The sequence below is a fragment of the Phocoena sinus genome, chromosome 11 (assembly GCF_008692025.1).
Source record: "Phocoena sinus isolate mPhoSin1 chromosome 11, mPhoSin1.pri, whole genome shotgun sequence".
NCBI classification, from domain to species: domain Eukaryota; kingdom Metazoa; phylum Chordata; class Mammalia; order Artiodactyla; family Phocoenidae; genus Phocoena; species Phocoena sinus.
The window spans coordinates 2,000,502-2,017,368 of record NC_045773.1 but is presented as its reverse complement, the minus strand read 5'-3'; the positions used below and the strand labels follow the sequence as shown (position 1 = coordinate 2,017,368).

At 56.4% G+C, this 16,867-nt stretch overlaps 2 protein-coding genes and 1 long non-coding RNA gene across 3 annotated transcripts in view; 1 reads left to right on the top strand and 2 right to left on the bottom strand.

Moving 5' to 3' along the window:
- CFAP92 (cilia and flagella associated protein 92 (putative)) overlaps positions 1–13,095 on the bottom strand; it is an 83,771-nt gene extending 70,676 nt beyond the window's left edge. Inside the window, exons 1-3 of the mRNA XM_032648373.1 lie at positions 13,058–13,095; positions 10,404–10,526; positions 9,133–9,350 (exon numbers count right to left, since the gene is read on the bottom strand). The gene's annotated coding sequence lies outside the window, so the exon portion shown is untranslated. The remainder of the gene's footprint in view (positions 1–9,132; positions 9,351–10,403; positions 10,527–13,057) is intronic.
- EFCC1 (EF-hand and coiled-coil domain containing 1) overlaps positions 4,946–16,867 on the top strand; it is a 32,996-nt gene continuing 21,074 nt past the window's right edge. Inside the window, exons 1-2 of the mRNA XM_032647960.1 lie at positions 4,946–5,647; positions 7,039–7,325. Of these exons, the coding sequence (XP_032503851.1) occupies positions 4,946–5,647; positions 7,039–7,325 (989 nt within the window). The remainder of the gene's footprint in view (positions 5,648–7,038; positions 7,326–16,867) is intronic.
- Positions 13,331–16,057, bottom strand: LOC116761925. Its single transcript, XR_004352162.1, has 5 exons — positions 15,893–16,057; positions 15,025–15,143; positions 14,589–14,770; positions 14,240–14,307; positions 13,331–13,428 (listed from the first exon to the last, which is right to left on the bottom strand). It is a non-coding gene; the product is annotated as an uncharacterized LOC116761925 (long non-coding RNA).

The window sequence follows — 16,867 nt, the reverse complement described above, 5'->3', positions numbered from 1 at the left end:
GTGGCTCTCGGAGAATCCCAGACACTCCAGGGGACTGTACAGAATGACACAAGCTTTCTGAAAAACAGTTTGACAACATCAAGAGCTTATAAAATGTCCACACTCCTTGGCCCTGCAGTAAAGCACCCAGGAAATAGAGCCAACCGTTCACAGTGTTGTTGGAATGGAGAAAAACTGCAAACCACCTCTAGGTGCACCTATTGGGACGACAAAGCTCCTTCCGGGTCAGTCCTAAGAGGGAGTGTGGACCAGCCTTTGAGAATAACGTTACCCAGGAATGGTAACGATGGCGGGGCCATTTAGGAAGATGGGTGATGTGCAACTGACATCCTGTAAAATTCACCCTTTAAAGTGCTTTGACAGGTGTATACAGTCATGAAACTACCACCCCCATGAAGATATAGAATGTTTTCACCACCCCCAAAAGTTCTTTCATGCTTAAATGCATGGAAAACATCTGAAAACAAATACATCAAAAGAACCCTGTGTTCTTCTCTTGTTGGCACAAGGAGGGGATGGTTTTTTTTGCTCTTTAGCACTTTGCTGGGCTGTTTGTAGACACTGTGAACAATATACTATTTGGAATGGCTCAAACAATACTGAGCTGACTTCAGAAAAATCACTTCTCTCCGCTCTCCCCGACGCAGACACACACCCATCCCCCAGCTCACACAAAAGCGCAGGAGACCTCTGAGTTTGCTCACTTTGAGCCTTAAACAAAAACCTTGTGGGTCCAACCGGGATGATTTCAGAGGCGCCTGGTAACACTGCCCGCAGACAGACAGGCCTGACAGCGCCCCATTATCAACCCGGACTCCCCTGCCCCCAAGGAGCTGCGGGGGGCAGAGGCCAGGCGATGGCTCCACGTCAGGACATTTAAAGTCTTTCTTTTCAATACTGACTGGCCCAGAAAAGTTCCTGTTCAAAGGATTCCTTCCGCAAAAGCCATCGCCAGCTGCAGCAACGGGGGTAGTCTCCCCTGGGTCACCAGCTCTCAGCATTAACATGAAATTGAATCAGATTCCTCTGCAGAGCCACAAGAGGGAGGGGATATGGGGATATACATATATACACGCTGCTTCACTTTGCTGTACAGGAGAACCTAACACAACACTGTAAAGCATTTATACTCCCATAAAGATGTGGGGGGAAAAAAGTCCAGAGTCAAGTTCCAGCATCCCGGTTTTTTTTTTTTTTCTTCTTTTTCTTTTTAATTTGGCTGCACTGGGTCTTAGCTGCGGCACGCGGGATCTTCGTTGGCGTATGTGGGATCTTCAGTTGCGGCAGGCATGCGGGCTCTAGTTCCCTGACCAGGGATTGGACCTGGGACCCCTGCACTGGGAGTGCAGAGTCTTAGCCACCGGACCACCAGGGAAGTCCCCAGAGTCCTGTTCTAAGTGCAGACAGCAACGTCCCCGGCAGTGGGACTCCCGGCCTAGAAGTTTCTACGGTCCAGCTGGGAGTCCAATCAACCTAACATCTGGAGTCTCACTGACTCCAGCATCTCTGGGCGCAAGGATGCTTGAATCCCAGGGATGCCAGCTACATGTAGTTTTCCTTCTGATGCAGTGTGTCCACATCTATAAAGTGACATAATTAGTGCCTACTTAATGCCAGGCCCTGTGCTGGGCATGGGGGTACCAGGCCTCTGGCCTTGCGAAGCTCAGCCCTCGTGGCAGGCCTGCAAATAAGTGGCAATGTGGTACAGTGCTGTTTCTTAAAATACAAGTTAAAAAGTACGTCTCACCTGTAGGCAATGAAATCGTATGGAGAGCCTCATGCCACACTGTGCCCGGCAGCAGCTGCGGGCAGGCAGCTCAGAAGGGGGCTGGAGCTCTTCTCTCAGTGTGCCCGACACCAAGCCCGGCGGACAGACAGGCAAGCGTCCCTCCCCTCACGGCTGATAGTGAGTTACAGGGAGACAGACGGACGCCCCAGGCGAGAGAGTCTGTTAGGGGCGCAAAGGGCTTACAATGTCACCGAAGGCCTCACTGAGGGGCTGACGCTGGAGCAAGGGACTTGGAGGTGAGGGGGCGGGCTGTAAACATCTGGGGAAGCAGATGCAAAGGCCCTGAGGTGAGTCAGAAGAACGGCAAGGAGGTCAGTGAGGGAGGCATTGAGGGAGGTTACGGGGGACACGGGCGCACACTGCACTGGGCCTTTAGTCCCTGAGAGAGGGAGATAACAGTGGGTGCTGAGCGAAGGAGGGCGTCCTCTGGCTGTGGAGGACAGAAGTAGGAATTCAAGGGCACTTCTTGGGAGGAGGCTGTTGCAGTGATACAGGTGAGAGATGCTGGGGGTTTGGTGCAGGGTAGCAGTGGCGCGGCAAGAGGGGATCAGATTGGGGGTGAGCTCTGAAGGTGCACGGCCTGACAGACCGGATGTGGGCGTGAAAGTGACAGAAGAACCCAAGACGGTAGGGATTCGCCAAGGGAGGCTGGAGGCCCCACGAACTGAGATGGAGGTGTTGGAGGGGAGGAAGGGAAGGAGTCCAGGACTGAGAACATCTGTATTCCTTTACCCATTGAGAAATACATGAATTACACTGCTGGTAGGAATGAAAATGGTGCATCCACTTTGGAAAATGGCCTGGCAGGCCCTCAAAAGTTAAACAGAAAACTACCACACAACCCAGCAACCTCACCCCTAGGTATATACTCAAGAAAAGTGAAAATATATGAACACACAAAAATTTCTACGTGGATGTTTACAGCAGCATTACTCATAACAGCCAGAAAGTGGAAACAATCCAAGCGTCCATCGACAGATGAACGGATAAAGAAAAGGTGGTCCATCCATACAATGGAATATCACTCAACAATAAAAAGGAACGAACCGCATGCCAACTACAACCTGGTTGAAGCTGGAAAACGTTCTCAAAAAGGAGCCAGTCACAAAAGGTTACATAATTCTGTTTGATACACAATGTCCAGAATAGTCAAATCCATAGAAACAGAAAATAGTGGCTTCCTAGGGCTGGGAGTTGGGAGTGGAGGGTAGGAAACTGGAGCAGTGGGTGGGCTACCTAGTACAAGGGTTTTTTTGGGGGGTGGGGTGGTGAGTGATGAGAATGTTCTAAAAATGAAATTGTGATGCTGGTTATGTGTTCTATAAATATACCAGAAACCGCTTATTAATATACTTTAAACGGGTGAACTTTGTGGTCTGCAAATGGCAAATAAAGTATGTCTTCCCCCCTCCAAAAGAAAAAGAAAAAAGAAACAAACAAAAACATCTCCTTTGTCAAAAAGCGAGATGTTACACTGAAAGCCAAACTCCTCCGACCCCTGGAAACAACGACTGAATCCGTTTGTGAATCCCTCCATCTTTTTCTATGTGCTTACATACACATGTCCTCCCAGAAAATATTTAGTACCATTTCGTGTGGGTTTATTGTTATTGTTGCTTTTTTCTCTCATCCTTTTGTGGTGATTCATCCCGGCTGTTGTACCAATGGGCAAAATGTTGTCTCCAGTTTCTCACTATTATAAACAACGATGCAATGAACATCCTGTACACGTGTTTTTTCTAAGGCAGAAGTCAAGAATTGGAGTTGATGTAAAATTTTTTGTCAAATTGCTACCACTTTAATAATTTTTTTTTAAATGCACATCCAAAATGGTTGGGGAGAAGCATCTAACTCCTTCCTTGGTGAGGTGTGTGGTGGGCACAGTCTTCAAGAATGACTAGAAATTTGCCGGATGGACAAAGTGCTTATTCTGGGGTACTGCAGCAGAGGAGAGAATTTTAGTGCTCTTTCAAATTCCAGGATTTAACATTTAAATTCCTAGAGCTGTACACAGGCCAGATTCTGCCCATCGTATAGCCAAAGGCAGTTGAAGAAATCTGCCTCTTACTCCTGCGAGGCTGGATGAGGGTTCCCAGTGCAGGTATCAGGTTAGGACATCTCTACACCTCTCTTGTCCAAAAAAAAAAAAAAAAAAAAGGAAAAGCAGCCTTACATTCACCTGAGAGGCTGATTTTTCTTTCCTCTTCCAGAACGGTGTTCTAAGGCACCAGAGGAAATGTTGGCCAAACAGCTACCTGGTAGCCTAACCCCAGCTCAGAGGTGGAATTCCGGTCACAGGGCCAATCCACTCCCCAGGCACAAACGGGTGAGAAGACGGAAGGCCACGGCTTTCCCACACACACACACACCCCTCCCGCTTCAACACACACAGAGCTTAGAGAGCAAGGGTCCGGCTCAGATCGGCTTCTATCCAGCGGGATGGCCCTACCGCATCCCCTCACTACTCGGAGCTGGGTTTTCCTCTGCTCTAGTTACCACGTGAGGCCCTTTGCACCAGCCCTGGTGGAGTGAGAAGCGGGTTTAGGAACCCAGTCGCTGAATTTAAGGGGAGGGGGGCTTCTCCATACTTAAGGGAGTACGGCCCCAGCTAGCTTGCGGGGCTACCCTTGAAAGGTTTTCTGGCGAGAAGGGGTGGAGTGACGCGTGGGCGCGGAACAGACCTGGGGGCCACCGGACCAGGGGGCCACCCTCCAGCCCTCCCCAGCTTCCTATCCCTAGCCCACCCCTTGTCCCCGTCTCGGGGCACACTCTCTGCACAACGCAGCTAGGTGGAGAGCGGGGGAGTTGAAAGCAGACAGACCCGGGAATGGGAGGAAAAGAGGGGATGCCAGGGACGCCCCGGGAGCGATGACGGGAGAATAGTGCAGGGGTCACCGAGAGAAGCGAGATCAGGAGGGAGACCAGGCAGTGGTGGCCCCGCGGGGGTCTCGGGGCTCCTGGGTCCCCTAACCAAGCCCCCTCAGAGCCAACCCGGGGAAAACACAAACGCCCTGCCAGGCCAGCGCAGCTGCTCGACACGGCCCTCGGCGCCGCTCCAACCAGACCGCCACCGCTAAGCCCCTCCTTTCAAGAAACTCTGGGGCCGCCCCTGGAAGTGGCGGGGCGGAGGGACCCGAGGAGCGGCGCTTGGCGGCGATGGAGCCCAGCGGCCCGGGCACGGGGACCGGCGTGGAAGGCGCGGCGGGCGACCCGTACCAGCGACCAGCGCGGCGCACACAGTGGCTGCTGAGCGCCCTGGCGCACCACTACGGGCTGGACCGAGGCGTGGAGAACGAGATCGTGGTGCTGGCCACGGGCCTGGACCAGTATCTACAGGAAGTCTTCCACCACCTGGACTGCCGAGGCGCCGGCCGCCTGCCCCGCGCCGACTTCCGCGCGCTCTGCGCGGTGCTGGGGCTGCGCGCCGAGGAGGCTGCCGCCACCTGGGAGGCTGCCGGGGATACAGCCGCGGGAGACACGAACTCTGGGGATGTGATCGCTGGGGTGGCCACCGATGGGGACGCGGATGCGGAGGAGGAGGCGCGCCTGGCACTGCGCGCCGAGCCGCCTGAGCTCACCTTCCGCCAGTTCCACGCGCGCCTCTGCGGCTACTTTGGCACCCGCGCCGGGCCCCGTCTGCCCCGCGGCGCTCTCAGCGAGCACATCGAGACGCAGATCCGCCTGCGCCGTCCGCGCCGCCGCCGCCGCCGGGCGCCGCCCCATACGCCCGGCTCCGACGGCGGCCCGGACAGCGAACGCCTGGCGCGCTTGGAGGAAGAAAACAGCAGCCTGCGCGAGCTGGTGGAGGACCTGCGGGCCGCGCTGCAGAGCAGTGACGCGCGCTGCCTAGCACTGCAGGTGCACCTGGTCCCGGGGCGGAGGGTGACGACGGAATGGGGCGGGGGGCGGGGGGCATTTGACAGCGGGCTGGCTGCAGAGCCCCTGCTGTGCAGAGAAAGAGGACGTTGGGGGGGGGGGGGCCCGCAGGGGCGGGTGAAGGACAGCCCTCCCCACTTCAGCCTACTTGCATCCTGTCCCTAGCCACCCCATTCCACTCCAACACACTCTGGTCCCCTCCCCTACTCACATCACACATTCCAGCCCCCCAAAACTCCAGTCCCTCAGAGAAAACCATTCCGCCACCGCACACACACAGCCCATCTCATCCTGCCTCTCTGACCCAGCCGTGGACCCTCGCAGGAAACCTGGTCGGTCTCACACACATACGCCTCCAGAGCTCTCCGCGGTGCCAGGATTCCAGGAGGCCTAGGAGATAAGGTGTGAGGAAGGCCTGTCCGCACCCTTAAGGAGCTAACGAGGTACACAGGCAGCTCGGTGCAGTCACTCAACGAACATTGGAGGGCCTCCCTCAGGGCCAGGCCTGGTGTCCCAATGCTAGATAGTGTCACTGTCGACCAGGCAGGTCTGGCCACTGAGCGCTGCGGGGGCCAGGCACTGAGAGAGGCGCGGACCCAGCCGGGACATCTGCAGTTCAGTCAACAAGCACTTGAGCGCTGCGCCCAGCCGCGTGTCAAAGGCCATGGGGGGGGGGGGGCGGGGTCAGACGAGGACCGGACGGCCTCTGACCCCAGGGACCACAGGCCAGGAGGAAGCTGACGTTCCAGTAGCCCTGCCCGCTCCCCACACAGCCCGGGGTCACAGCCCTGAGGGGTAGAGAGAGGCCAGGGAGTGGGCAGGGGTGCAAGGCGCGGATTTCCGGGGCCACGGCCAGCGGGCATCGGAGAAGCCAAGTCCGGGGCGGGAAAGTACTGCCATTGTGTGGAGTAAGATCGTCCAGGATCATTAGTTCCCCAAGTATTTGCTGAGCACCTACTGTGTGCCAGGAAAAACCGCACCCTCAAGGAGGCGGCTGCCTAGCAGCAGACAGCGAGGAGGGCCGGGAACGCCCATAGAGGGCTCCCCAGTCTAGGGCGTGGAGGAGCACGAGGGAGCGGCGTGCCCTGAGGGCCGGAGGTGGACAGAGAAGAGTGCAGGCGTTCGGGACTCACTGGAACTGTGCAAACAACAGAATACGGGCTTTGTGCCTCAGTGGCCCGCATCCATTAAAAGGGAGTGACATGAGCTCCCGCCTCGGTAGAGTTAGGGCGAGGGTTAAATGAGTTCAGATGGGCCCAGGGCGGCGAGCACGAGCGCGAGAAACGTGCCGGGTTGCTCTGCTCACGCGCCCCGGGCCGGGTGGGGTCTGGCGCGAGGCGCTCACCGCCTGCCCTGCTGCCCTGTTCCGGCAGGTCGGCCTCTGGAAGAGCCAGGCGGGCGCCCAGGAGGCGGCGCACGGCGGGCCCGAAGCGGCGGCGGTGCGGGAGCTACGGCAGGCGCGGGGCGCGCTGACGGCAGCCGAGGCCCGCGCGGGGCGCCTGCGCCGGGGCCAGGCCGAGGTGCGGCGGCGCGCGGAGGAGGCCCGGCTGGCAGTGCTGCGCAGCCTGGCGCGCGTGCGCGAGCTCGAGGCGCTGGCGCGGCAGGTGCCCGGCCTGCAGCGCTGGGTGCGGCGGCTGGAGGGCGAGCTGCGGCGCTACAGGTGAGCCGGCGACCCGGGTGCCCCAGATCAGCTCCCGTTCTCCTGAACCTCGGGTGCGCTTTCCTCCCCTCAACTCGTCCCCGTGTTGTTCACGTCTTAAGGTATTCACCCACCCATCCATCCGTGGGCCTGTTCACCCATAAAGCCCCTCCATTTGCCTATTCGCTGGGGGTAATAGGATATATTTGCTCTTACTTGTTCTTTGATCCGTGCAATAACAAAGATGATAACAGCTAACACTTACCGAGCACCTAAGGTGTGCCAGGCTCTGAGCTAAGCACTTAACCTCACTGAGTCCTCACAGCCACCGGACCTGTGAGGTAGGCACCGTTATGTCCCCATTCTCCAGGTGAGGAAACAGATGCGCAGTGATCCCTTGTGCTAGCTCCACCAGGGTAGGAAGCTGGGCTTGGGACCAAGGGCCTCTGACAGATGTGTGACTTTGGGCAAGTCATGGCCCCCCTCGGAGTCCCTGTTTCCTCTTGGATGGAACAGAGCTTGGGGCCCCTGCCTTCCAGGGAGGCTGTGAAGAGGCAGTGAGGCCCTGCCTGGCTCACTTAGGTGCTCGGTAAACAGAGCTCCCTCCCTTTCAAATCACAAGGCACCCGGCCTGCCTGCCTTCCACATTTACTGAGCACCAGCTCTGCGCAGGGACTATGCCAGCCACAGGGGGTGTCATTCTGAACAAGACATTCCGCAGTCCTCACCCTGAGCAGCACTCGTGAGCGTGTGAGGTCCCCACGTGAGCAAATGTGTGGCAACAGCGGGCTGCCTGCTGTCAGGAAGAGCAGGGCCCTCGTCGTGCCTGTTGCAGGCTCAGCCAGCACCTGCACACCTGACCCAGGAGTGGAGTGCTGAGGGTGGGACGTTACCTGGAGAGATGGGTCAGGGAGGGGGAGGGGGGAGAGCGTGCTAGAAAACGGGAACAGTGTGGGCCAAGCGCAGAGGCAGGAGGGGCCTTGGCCCGCTCCAGCAGCTAAAACAGCAGCTGGAGGGGTAGAGCTGGAGAGGCAGGCCGAGGCCAGGCCAACCCCAATGGCTGTGACGAGGTCTTCGGCCTTTCCCTCGAGAGAGCATGAAGCCATGGGAAAGTTCTAGCAAGGGGGCGACAGGAACAGACTTGCACTGCAAAAAAATCACCCTGGCTACAGTTGTGACAAAGAGATGGAAGGAGAGGGGAAGGGCAGAAGACAGCGGGAGCCGGGCAAGAGGCTGCCGTCCGACTTCAGCCCGAAAGGCAGGCGGTCTGGCCCGGACTGGTGGGCAGGGCAGCCAGAAGGGGTGGCTCTGAACCTAGTTCCTCATCCGGGGGACCACGTCCTTGACTTTTGAGGTGCTCCCAGCGGGGAGACGAGGACGCACCATGTTGGAGAGAGGAGGCCGGCTCTGGGCTAGCCTTCTGCAGCTCCAAATGTCTGGATAGTCACTTCCTGTTTGCGTAGCTGATCGGCCAAAGAGCAGGGCCCGTTGGCTCGAGGCCCGTATCCCGCCTTGGAACTTTCTCCAAGAGGAGAAATAAAGGGTCTCTTCTTTCTTTTGCTCTAAAGTAATTGTCACAGCATGATTGTAAAAATAAATCCAAACATTGGGATAGCTCTTTACAGGAGAAAAAGTGGACCCGTACTCAACGCAGTATTTAATCCTCACAAGGACTGTTCAAGGGAGAGGTTTTATCCCCATCTTACAGGTTGTGGGAAGTGAGGTTCTGAGAAGTTAAGTGACGTACCCAAGGCCACACAGCCAGAAAGTGGAAAAGGAAGGTCTGTCTGCCCCCACAGCCTGTGTTCTTTCTGTCTTTCCACTTTACCTTTTTTGTTGCTGACTCATGGTTACAAGACGGCTGCCGCACCTCCAGGCCTCACGTCTGCTGTCCAGGCATAAGAAGGACCAGTGATATTGGAGTGGGAAGGATTTTCTTCTAGTGAGCTTTGCCTTTGTATTCAGGGAGAGGCTCCCCCACCTTCTCCCGCCAGAACTTGTACCTCCATCAACTTGGCCAGAACTGCGTCACGTGGCTGCCCCTACCTGCAAGAGAGTCTGGTGATATTGATGCCCCAAACAAACCTGAGGCTCTCTTTGGAAGGAAAAAGGGAGCAGATATTGCAGAGGCTCCAAAGGAGATGCCCAGTGAATGAGGAAACCAAGGACCAGAGAGTGACCTTCACACGGTGCTTAGGGGATGGTTACCACTTGCTTCCCTGTCCCTAAACCTCAACCAGCCCCGGAAGCAAACCTCCTCTCCCCGTTTTCTGTAGTCAGAGCTTGCCGGTTTGTGGGCTGACTTGCCCCCAAAGCTCTCCCTCTTTGGAGAAAGGAAAGGGGAGGGGATAGGACAGTTGAGAACACTAGTCACGTAGCCAAGCTTGATGGATGCAGAACTCAGCCGAGCTTCCCAACCCTAAATCAAACCTCCTTCCCCTTCTCTGCCACCTCCTCAAGGGCAATCTCAGCAACTCTCTTCCTCATTGTTCAGACTTCTATTTAGTTCTGCACCTTCTTTCCCCTCCCACTCAGTCCTTTGCTGTGGGTTCTACCCAGTCCTTTCCCGTGGGCTCTACCCAGTCCTTTCCCTGTTTCTCAGGTAAACCTCCTCCTGTCACGTCTCTTTGGGGGTGCTGTAACCCCGAGCTTGCCCAGCTCTTCCCGTCGTGATGATGAGTTCCCAGTGTGCTCTGTGGTTGCTGCCCGTGAGCCTAGCTTTAGGAGAAGCCAGGATCCTGGAGGGTGCCCCTGATCTCCAGGGTCATGGAGCTCGCCCTCTGCCTCAACCAGGGCCTGATTCTGGGCTGGTTTCTAAATGCGTTTCCTAGCTCAGAGTTTCTCACTACACAGGCGGGGAGAAGTTGAGCTCCACTCCCTAGGATAACATCCCAAGGTCAGTCAGCAGGGTTTTCCTCGCCACTGTCTGTGGATGAGGCGGCCCTGGATGGCCCCGGGCTTCGTGCAGCGGCCTCCCTGTCTTCACTCAGCGCACAGGGTCTCCTGCCCCTTCCCCACTTGGGCGTCAGAACCCAAGTCCTGACCCCTCAGGGGCAATTCAGCGCCATCTCCTGTTCCCACACAAGCTGGGCATCTTACCTTTTTGTTTTTGACCTTGACTGGATTATTTTAAATGGTTATATTCTATCCAGCACTTCTGTGTGTTTGTACATAGAAAGAGAGCTTCCCATAGCACCTCAATCCACCATCCTGACCAGGAACCTAAGAGAACAGACAGTAAATATTTAAGCCATTGGAAACAGTCATGTATTCATTCCACGTTTTCTAAGCACCTTCTATGGACAAAGCCCTGTGCGGATACCTGGGTACACAGAACTGCTACAGGCATGCCCACTGCCCTCTGAGGGTCTCCTGGGCCTGAGTGGAACGGGCCATGAACACACACGTTGGGACACAAACATGCTTTGTGCAGAGGGGCCCCAAGAGAGCAACTGCTGCTTTCAGAACCACGGGAGTCCTGGATCAGATACAAGTATTCCACATGTCAACGTGACCTGCAGCCTCCTGGAGCTGGGCACAGACCCTGGGCTCACCCAGCCAGCCCAGTCTGCGGAGGATTACCCGGTCCACCACAACCCCATCAGCTTCTGCTCCCCACGGCTGGTCTCCTGGGTCCACCTCGTCCCAGATGGGAGACTCAACTCCTCCAAATCGCACAAGAGAGTCCCTCCTCCCGGCACATTTGTGAGCATAGTAACCCTGACAGATGATCCAGAGGGGAAGATGCGGATTACGTTGCAATGATGCAAATAGTTTCATATGGAATATTTGACGTCACGACTTATACAGTGTCATTTAACCTCTGCCCCCATCCACCTAGAGTGTTTCCCTGTCACTTCTCCCAAACTACACCCAAACCCTCTCTACCTTTCTCTCCTGTTTTCTCTTTCTTCCTATCAGCCAGGTCTCTTAGATGAGTGCCAGAAAGCCTGACTCAAACTGACTTGCTTAAAAAAGCTGGCTCTCAGTAAAGTTTAAGCATGTCTAGCTTCAGGCATGGCTGGATCCAGGTACTCAAACAATGTCACCGGGATATGGAAGCTCTGCTTCACTCTCAGGCAAGTTCTCTCCCCTGGTAGCCTCTGGGGCACTTACATCTCGAAAGGTCACCTCTTGTCTGAGCTATCCCACTGGAGTGCCAGGCTGAGCCTCAATGGACAAACCTGGAAACATGTTCACCCCAGAACCCATCAGGGGGCCAGGATGACTGGATGCTCTGGTTGACCAAACTTTAGTCACTTACCCACCAAACATATACAAACCCACAGCCAACCCTGTCGAACTCTGAGACTGAGATCCTCCCAGGAGAATCACGGGAGCACGTATCCCAGGCGTGTTAAATAACACACACCCCTGCCTCTGCTCCTCTCGGGAAGCCACAGCCCAAATCCCCTTTCTTGTCTCGGGAACAGCCCACCTGTGGCAACTGGAGAATCTGAGTGGAGGCCCCGGAAGGAAGCCTGCTTAAACGCAGGACGGGCTTGTCTCAGAGTCAGCTCTCCCAGGCTGCTGAACGTTTTGGGGTAGCTGGGGGCACTCTGCACCGTCACCAACCTTTCCTGTCTCAGTGCTTCAGAACCTTCTGGGAGGATGGGCCGAAAGGATCCAGATTACTGGCCTCCTGGCCCAGCCCGTGAGCCCTCCTAGGGCAGCACGATGTCTTGACGTTGTTTGGCCCAGCACCAGGCCCAGGGCTCCCAGTAAGATGGTGAATGAACAAGTGAACGGACCAACAAGCATATGGATGGATGCAGCCTCAAAAACGTCTTGGCAGAAAGGGCATGGGCATGCAGGAGTCAAGCACCAGGCGAGCCCTGAGTGGTCCAACGGCCTGATCCTGCTTCGAGGGGAACCATCCTCCACCCGGTGACTAGATTCTCTTGAAGCCCCGTGTCTCAGCCATTTCTCTGCCCTGCCGCCCCTTGCTCTGCGCCACGGAGGAGAAGCTGGGCCTTTAAGACACCTGGGCAGCTGCCTGGGGCCAGCACTGCTGGGCAGGGGCTGGGCTCCAACGCCCAGAAGACAGAAAAGCTAGCACAGTTGGAGCCGGAGGAGGGGCCGCCTCTGTGGCTTTGTATCTTGTCTGAGAAGGATGAAAAGGCTGGGATGGATGCGGGGGAGGGAGGCGTAGGGCAGCTCACTGGGCCGGCCACCATGCTGAGGACACAAAGATGAGGCCTTGGAAGGCCACCTCTTTTCTTCCGCCCCAGTGCAGCAGCCCGGCCTGATGGGGGGTGGGCGCAGAGTCAGTGGGTCAGGAGGGAAGCAGACGGGCGGGGGGGTGCCATCTGGAGCTGGGGGGCTGCTGGCTGCGGATTCCTTTATCCTTAGAAGTGAGCGTGTGGGTGGCCGCTAGTGGGAATTGAGGCCTTTGTCCAGGGGACAATACCCCGGACTCACAAAGGGACACTGCTGGCCCAGCACCTGCTGCAGGCCCACCCGGGGCCGTTGAGATGCAGAGCGGGGCTCGGTGGGTGGAGGGCCAAGCTCGGGAGGCCCAGCCCAACCTGGGCTTGAATCCCAGCTTTTCCAGATCTTTACGGTGGGACCTTGAGCTGGCCCCTCCCCCTGTGCCTCAGTTACCTCATCTGTGAAGTGGGGTGCGGCCCTGTTGCCCTGGACGTGTGTGTTCAGTGATGTGGGGGCAAGGAGGTGCAGGCTGAGCAGGCAGCTCTGGGCTCTGACCTGCCTCAGTCATTTTTTTTTTTTAATAAATTTATTTATTTATTTACTGTTTCTGGCTGCGTTGGGTCTTCGTTGCTGCGTGTGGGCTTTCTCTAGTTGCGGCGAGCGGGGGCTACTCTTTGTTGCGGTGCACGGGCTTCTCATTGCAGTGGCTTCTCTTGTTGCGGAGCATGGGCTCTAGGCGCACAGGCTTCAGTAGTTGTGGGACATGGGCTCAGTAGTTGTGGCTTGTGGGCTCTAGAGCGCAGGCTCAGTAGTTGTGGCGCACAGGCCCAGCCGCTCCGTGGCACGTGGGATCTTCCCGGACCAGGGCTCAAACCCGTGTCCCCTGCGTTGGCAGGTGGATTCTTAACCACTGTGCCACCAGGGGAGCCCACGTCTCAGTCATTTTTGCTTCTGTGAGCCTCCTTTTCCTCATCTGTAAAATAAGGGTGACAAGAATAATAATGATTATTATATCCACCTCATAGGGAATTTGAAGATAAAGTGCTAATATGTACAAAGCACTTAGAATAACGTTTAGCCTTGAGAAAACTCTCGATGAATGCTGGAGATTATTATTTTATTTATCCCTTATCACAGTACCCCCCATAAATAGTAATGGTAGTGGTCGTTGGTGTTGCTGATATGAACAGAGTCTGGCCCCAGAGAACCCTATGTGTGTGGCGACCACCACAAGGAGTGGACAGTGTCAGCTGAGTGTCAGGGTCCTACCGGAAATGCACAGTGTGGGCAAGCACAGGACCCTGACCCCAGCGTGAGTGACGATGGCTAGGGCATCTCTCGGGGGAATGCCATCATCTGAGCTGGGTGTTGAAGGATGAGTAGGAGTTTTCTGAGGTATCACAGATTCAGGTTGCCGTGAGTGCAAAGGCTTGGAGGTGTGAAGGCCTTGGTGCCTCTTGGGAACAGGGAGACATATTGTGGCTGGCGAGTTTGAGGTGGAAAGTGGCAGGAAAGGAAGCTGGAAGGGCAGGCGAGGATGGCAAAGGGCCCTGAGCACCAGGCTGAGGCACGAGGCCTTCACCCCAGAGAATGAGGGAGACAGAGAAGGGCTTGAAACAGAAGTGAAGTGATCACTTTGAGCTTCAGGGCAACGCTTCAGGCTGCCTGTGAAGGACAAATGGGCAGGAGGGGAGGTGAGAGGCAAGGAGGCTGGTGAGGAGACCATTTCTGGGTCCAGCGCCTGAGAAGAGACGGACCACCAGCCCCACACCTGGAGGTCTTACCTGGAGCTGGGCAGAGCCTCAACCTGCCATTCTCCATTCTAGGTCAGAGCCTTCCTCGAGGACAGCACCTTAGGATTTGCAGGGTGAAACAGGCATTAGAGCCACAGGCAGCAGCCAGGTTGACAAGGGGGACCTACCTCTGGGTGGAGGAGCCAGCAAGGGCTCACCCAGAGCCAGCCGAGGTGTCCTCACCTCGTGCTGGGTTGGGGAGAGCAAACACGAGTGGCTTTCACCCTAGCGTTAACAGAGCACTCCAATGTGTCGTGGGCACGTTATGCGCTGCAGGCTGGATGGCGAGCCAGGACCTCAGGGGTCAGTGGGAGTGAGAACCGTGCCTTGAGAATCTTACCTGGTCACGTTCACAGTCATGGGCCCCCAGGAGCCCAGTTCAGCAAAGGATCCCACTGCGTACAGGCTGAGGAGGGGGATGTCAGGTGACTGTGGTTCCTCCTGAGTCCTCAGGGTCCGGCCAGGACACAGGAAGCCTTCGATGGGGGATTACCGGACCTTTTATCCCCCTGCTACATCACCCTGAAATTGCAGCCAGAGTTTGCTAAGAAGCCACACCGCCTGGACCTAAACTCAAGTCCCACCTACAATTTCTCGCTGCATCCCCGACACCTCTAGCTCCACTGGCCACAGGTTACCCACTACGGCCAGCAGGGCACGTGGGCGGTCACACCACACCTGCGTAAAGATGACCTTCCAGGGCAGCTGCGAAGACATCTCTAGCAGTGGGTTCGTCAGTTAGGGATGCCCTTCAGCCGAAAGTTACAGGAACTCACCTGACAGTGCTTGGAACACACTGGGGTTTGGGTTTCATTGTCTGCTCCTGACCAGAAGCCCGGGGCGGGCTCTGTGATGAGCCTTTGCGGTGTGCCTCAGACACATGGCCTCCACAACGCTATTAAAGGCAGAAAGCACGGGACATCTGTTCGTTTCTATCCAGAAAAGCAAGGCCTGCCCAGAAACCACAAGTGCACGTCCGTGTGAGCCCAACAGCCAGGGCGGGGCCCCAGAGGGCAGCGGAGCCGGGGAATGAGTGCAGGCAGTGAGGGGGGAGGAGCCGGGGACCACCTGTTGAGTTGTTCGATGGATAGAGTCCCTCCCTGAGGTGATCTGGCCAAGGTCACCCAGGCAGTCAGGGCATAGCCCAGGCTGGACTCAGTCCTCAAGGGCCCAAGAGTCCTGGGCTCTCGCGCTGCTTCCCTCGGGGCTTGGGAACAGGCCTCGGCTCTGTGCCTTCAAGGTTGGTTGGGGATGCTCTGAGACCCTACGTTTGCGAGCCCTGCTTTCCCAGTCCCAAGCCAGGCGGGTGGCCTCAGGCACACAGACAGGTGACAAGAGGACCACGATATCGGTTTCCCAGGTCAGGGGCAGCCGCACAGGACCCGGGGTGGCCTGAAGTGCAGACCACTCAGTCGCCTTTGGCCACTGCCTGCTTTATTCATCTTCTTTGGTGCCTTGACACTTCTTGAGAGGCTCTGACTCTACCTGTTTTTGCCTCCGTTTGCTCATCTGGAAAATGAGGTTAGTTTTAGTGCCTACGTCATAGGCAAGACTTAAACGAGATAACGTGTAAAAAGCACTTCGACTTGTGCCTGGCACACAGTAAGTAGTCCACCAATTTCATTGTCATCAGTTGGCGCTTACCTGCAGGGAGCAGACTTTAAATCCCGTGCCACCGGCACTGTCCATCCATCCCGAACCTCTGCTTGTCCCTGCTCGGTTTCACGCACTCCGGCTCCACATGGGAGGGGACAGGCTGCAGTGACCCCAGATCCGTAACTTTCCAAATTCGGTGACCTGCATACTGCTTCCCAGCACCTGCAGATAAAGTCTCAGGGAAGAACGCTGCCCAGCCCAGCCTGGGTGACAGGCCACGTCTAGGCCATCACTGTGGCCAGGGCGCTAGGATACGCCAGCCAGCCAGAACTAGGACGCACACTCAACCCTGTGGTCTCGGAGAGGTGGATGCTAGACAGGGGGCGGGACAGTTCCTGAAAGCAAAGTGGGTGCTGTTATCAGGAGAGAGGAGGAGGATGCCATGAGACAAAACCAACAAACTCCACCTCGTGACCTTCCTCTTAGAAGTGAGAATCCAAGACGAGTGAAGGCTGCAGTCTGGCACCAAGCAAAGGGAAGATGAAAAAGTGGATGCTTGGGCCTCCGAGCCCAGGATTAGCACCAATCCTGCTATTGGGGTAACCCAATAGAATGAGCCTTTCTTTCCCAGTAGTTCCAAGGAAATCCTTAGATTAACTCTTGATTATCCTGACATGGGTCACGCCCATCCCTGAACCAATCAGTGGTACCAGGGATGCTGGAATATACTGACTGGCTAAGTTGGCGGGGTGTCATGTGACTACTCTGGACCAATCACTGCCACTCTGGTTCACAGGACCTGGGTCTCATGGATGGATTGAAGGGGAGGTGGCTTCTGCAAAGAACAGCAGTCCCTCTCGACTGGGAGCTCCTGTGGGCAGCAATGGCGCCCAATGCCCCTCCTTTCTGCCCCTGCGGCCATTGCTGGGCAGAGGGCCTGGCCCAGAAAGGCAGGTGTTTCCTCCTGACCGGGCAGGTGCACAGACCATGGGAAACGCCTGAGGCTCCCATCACCTGCCCTGA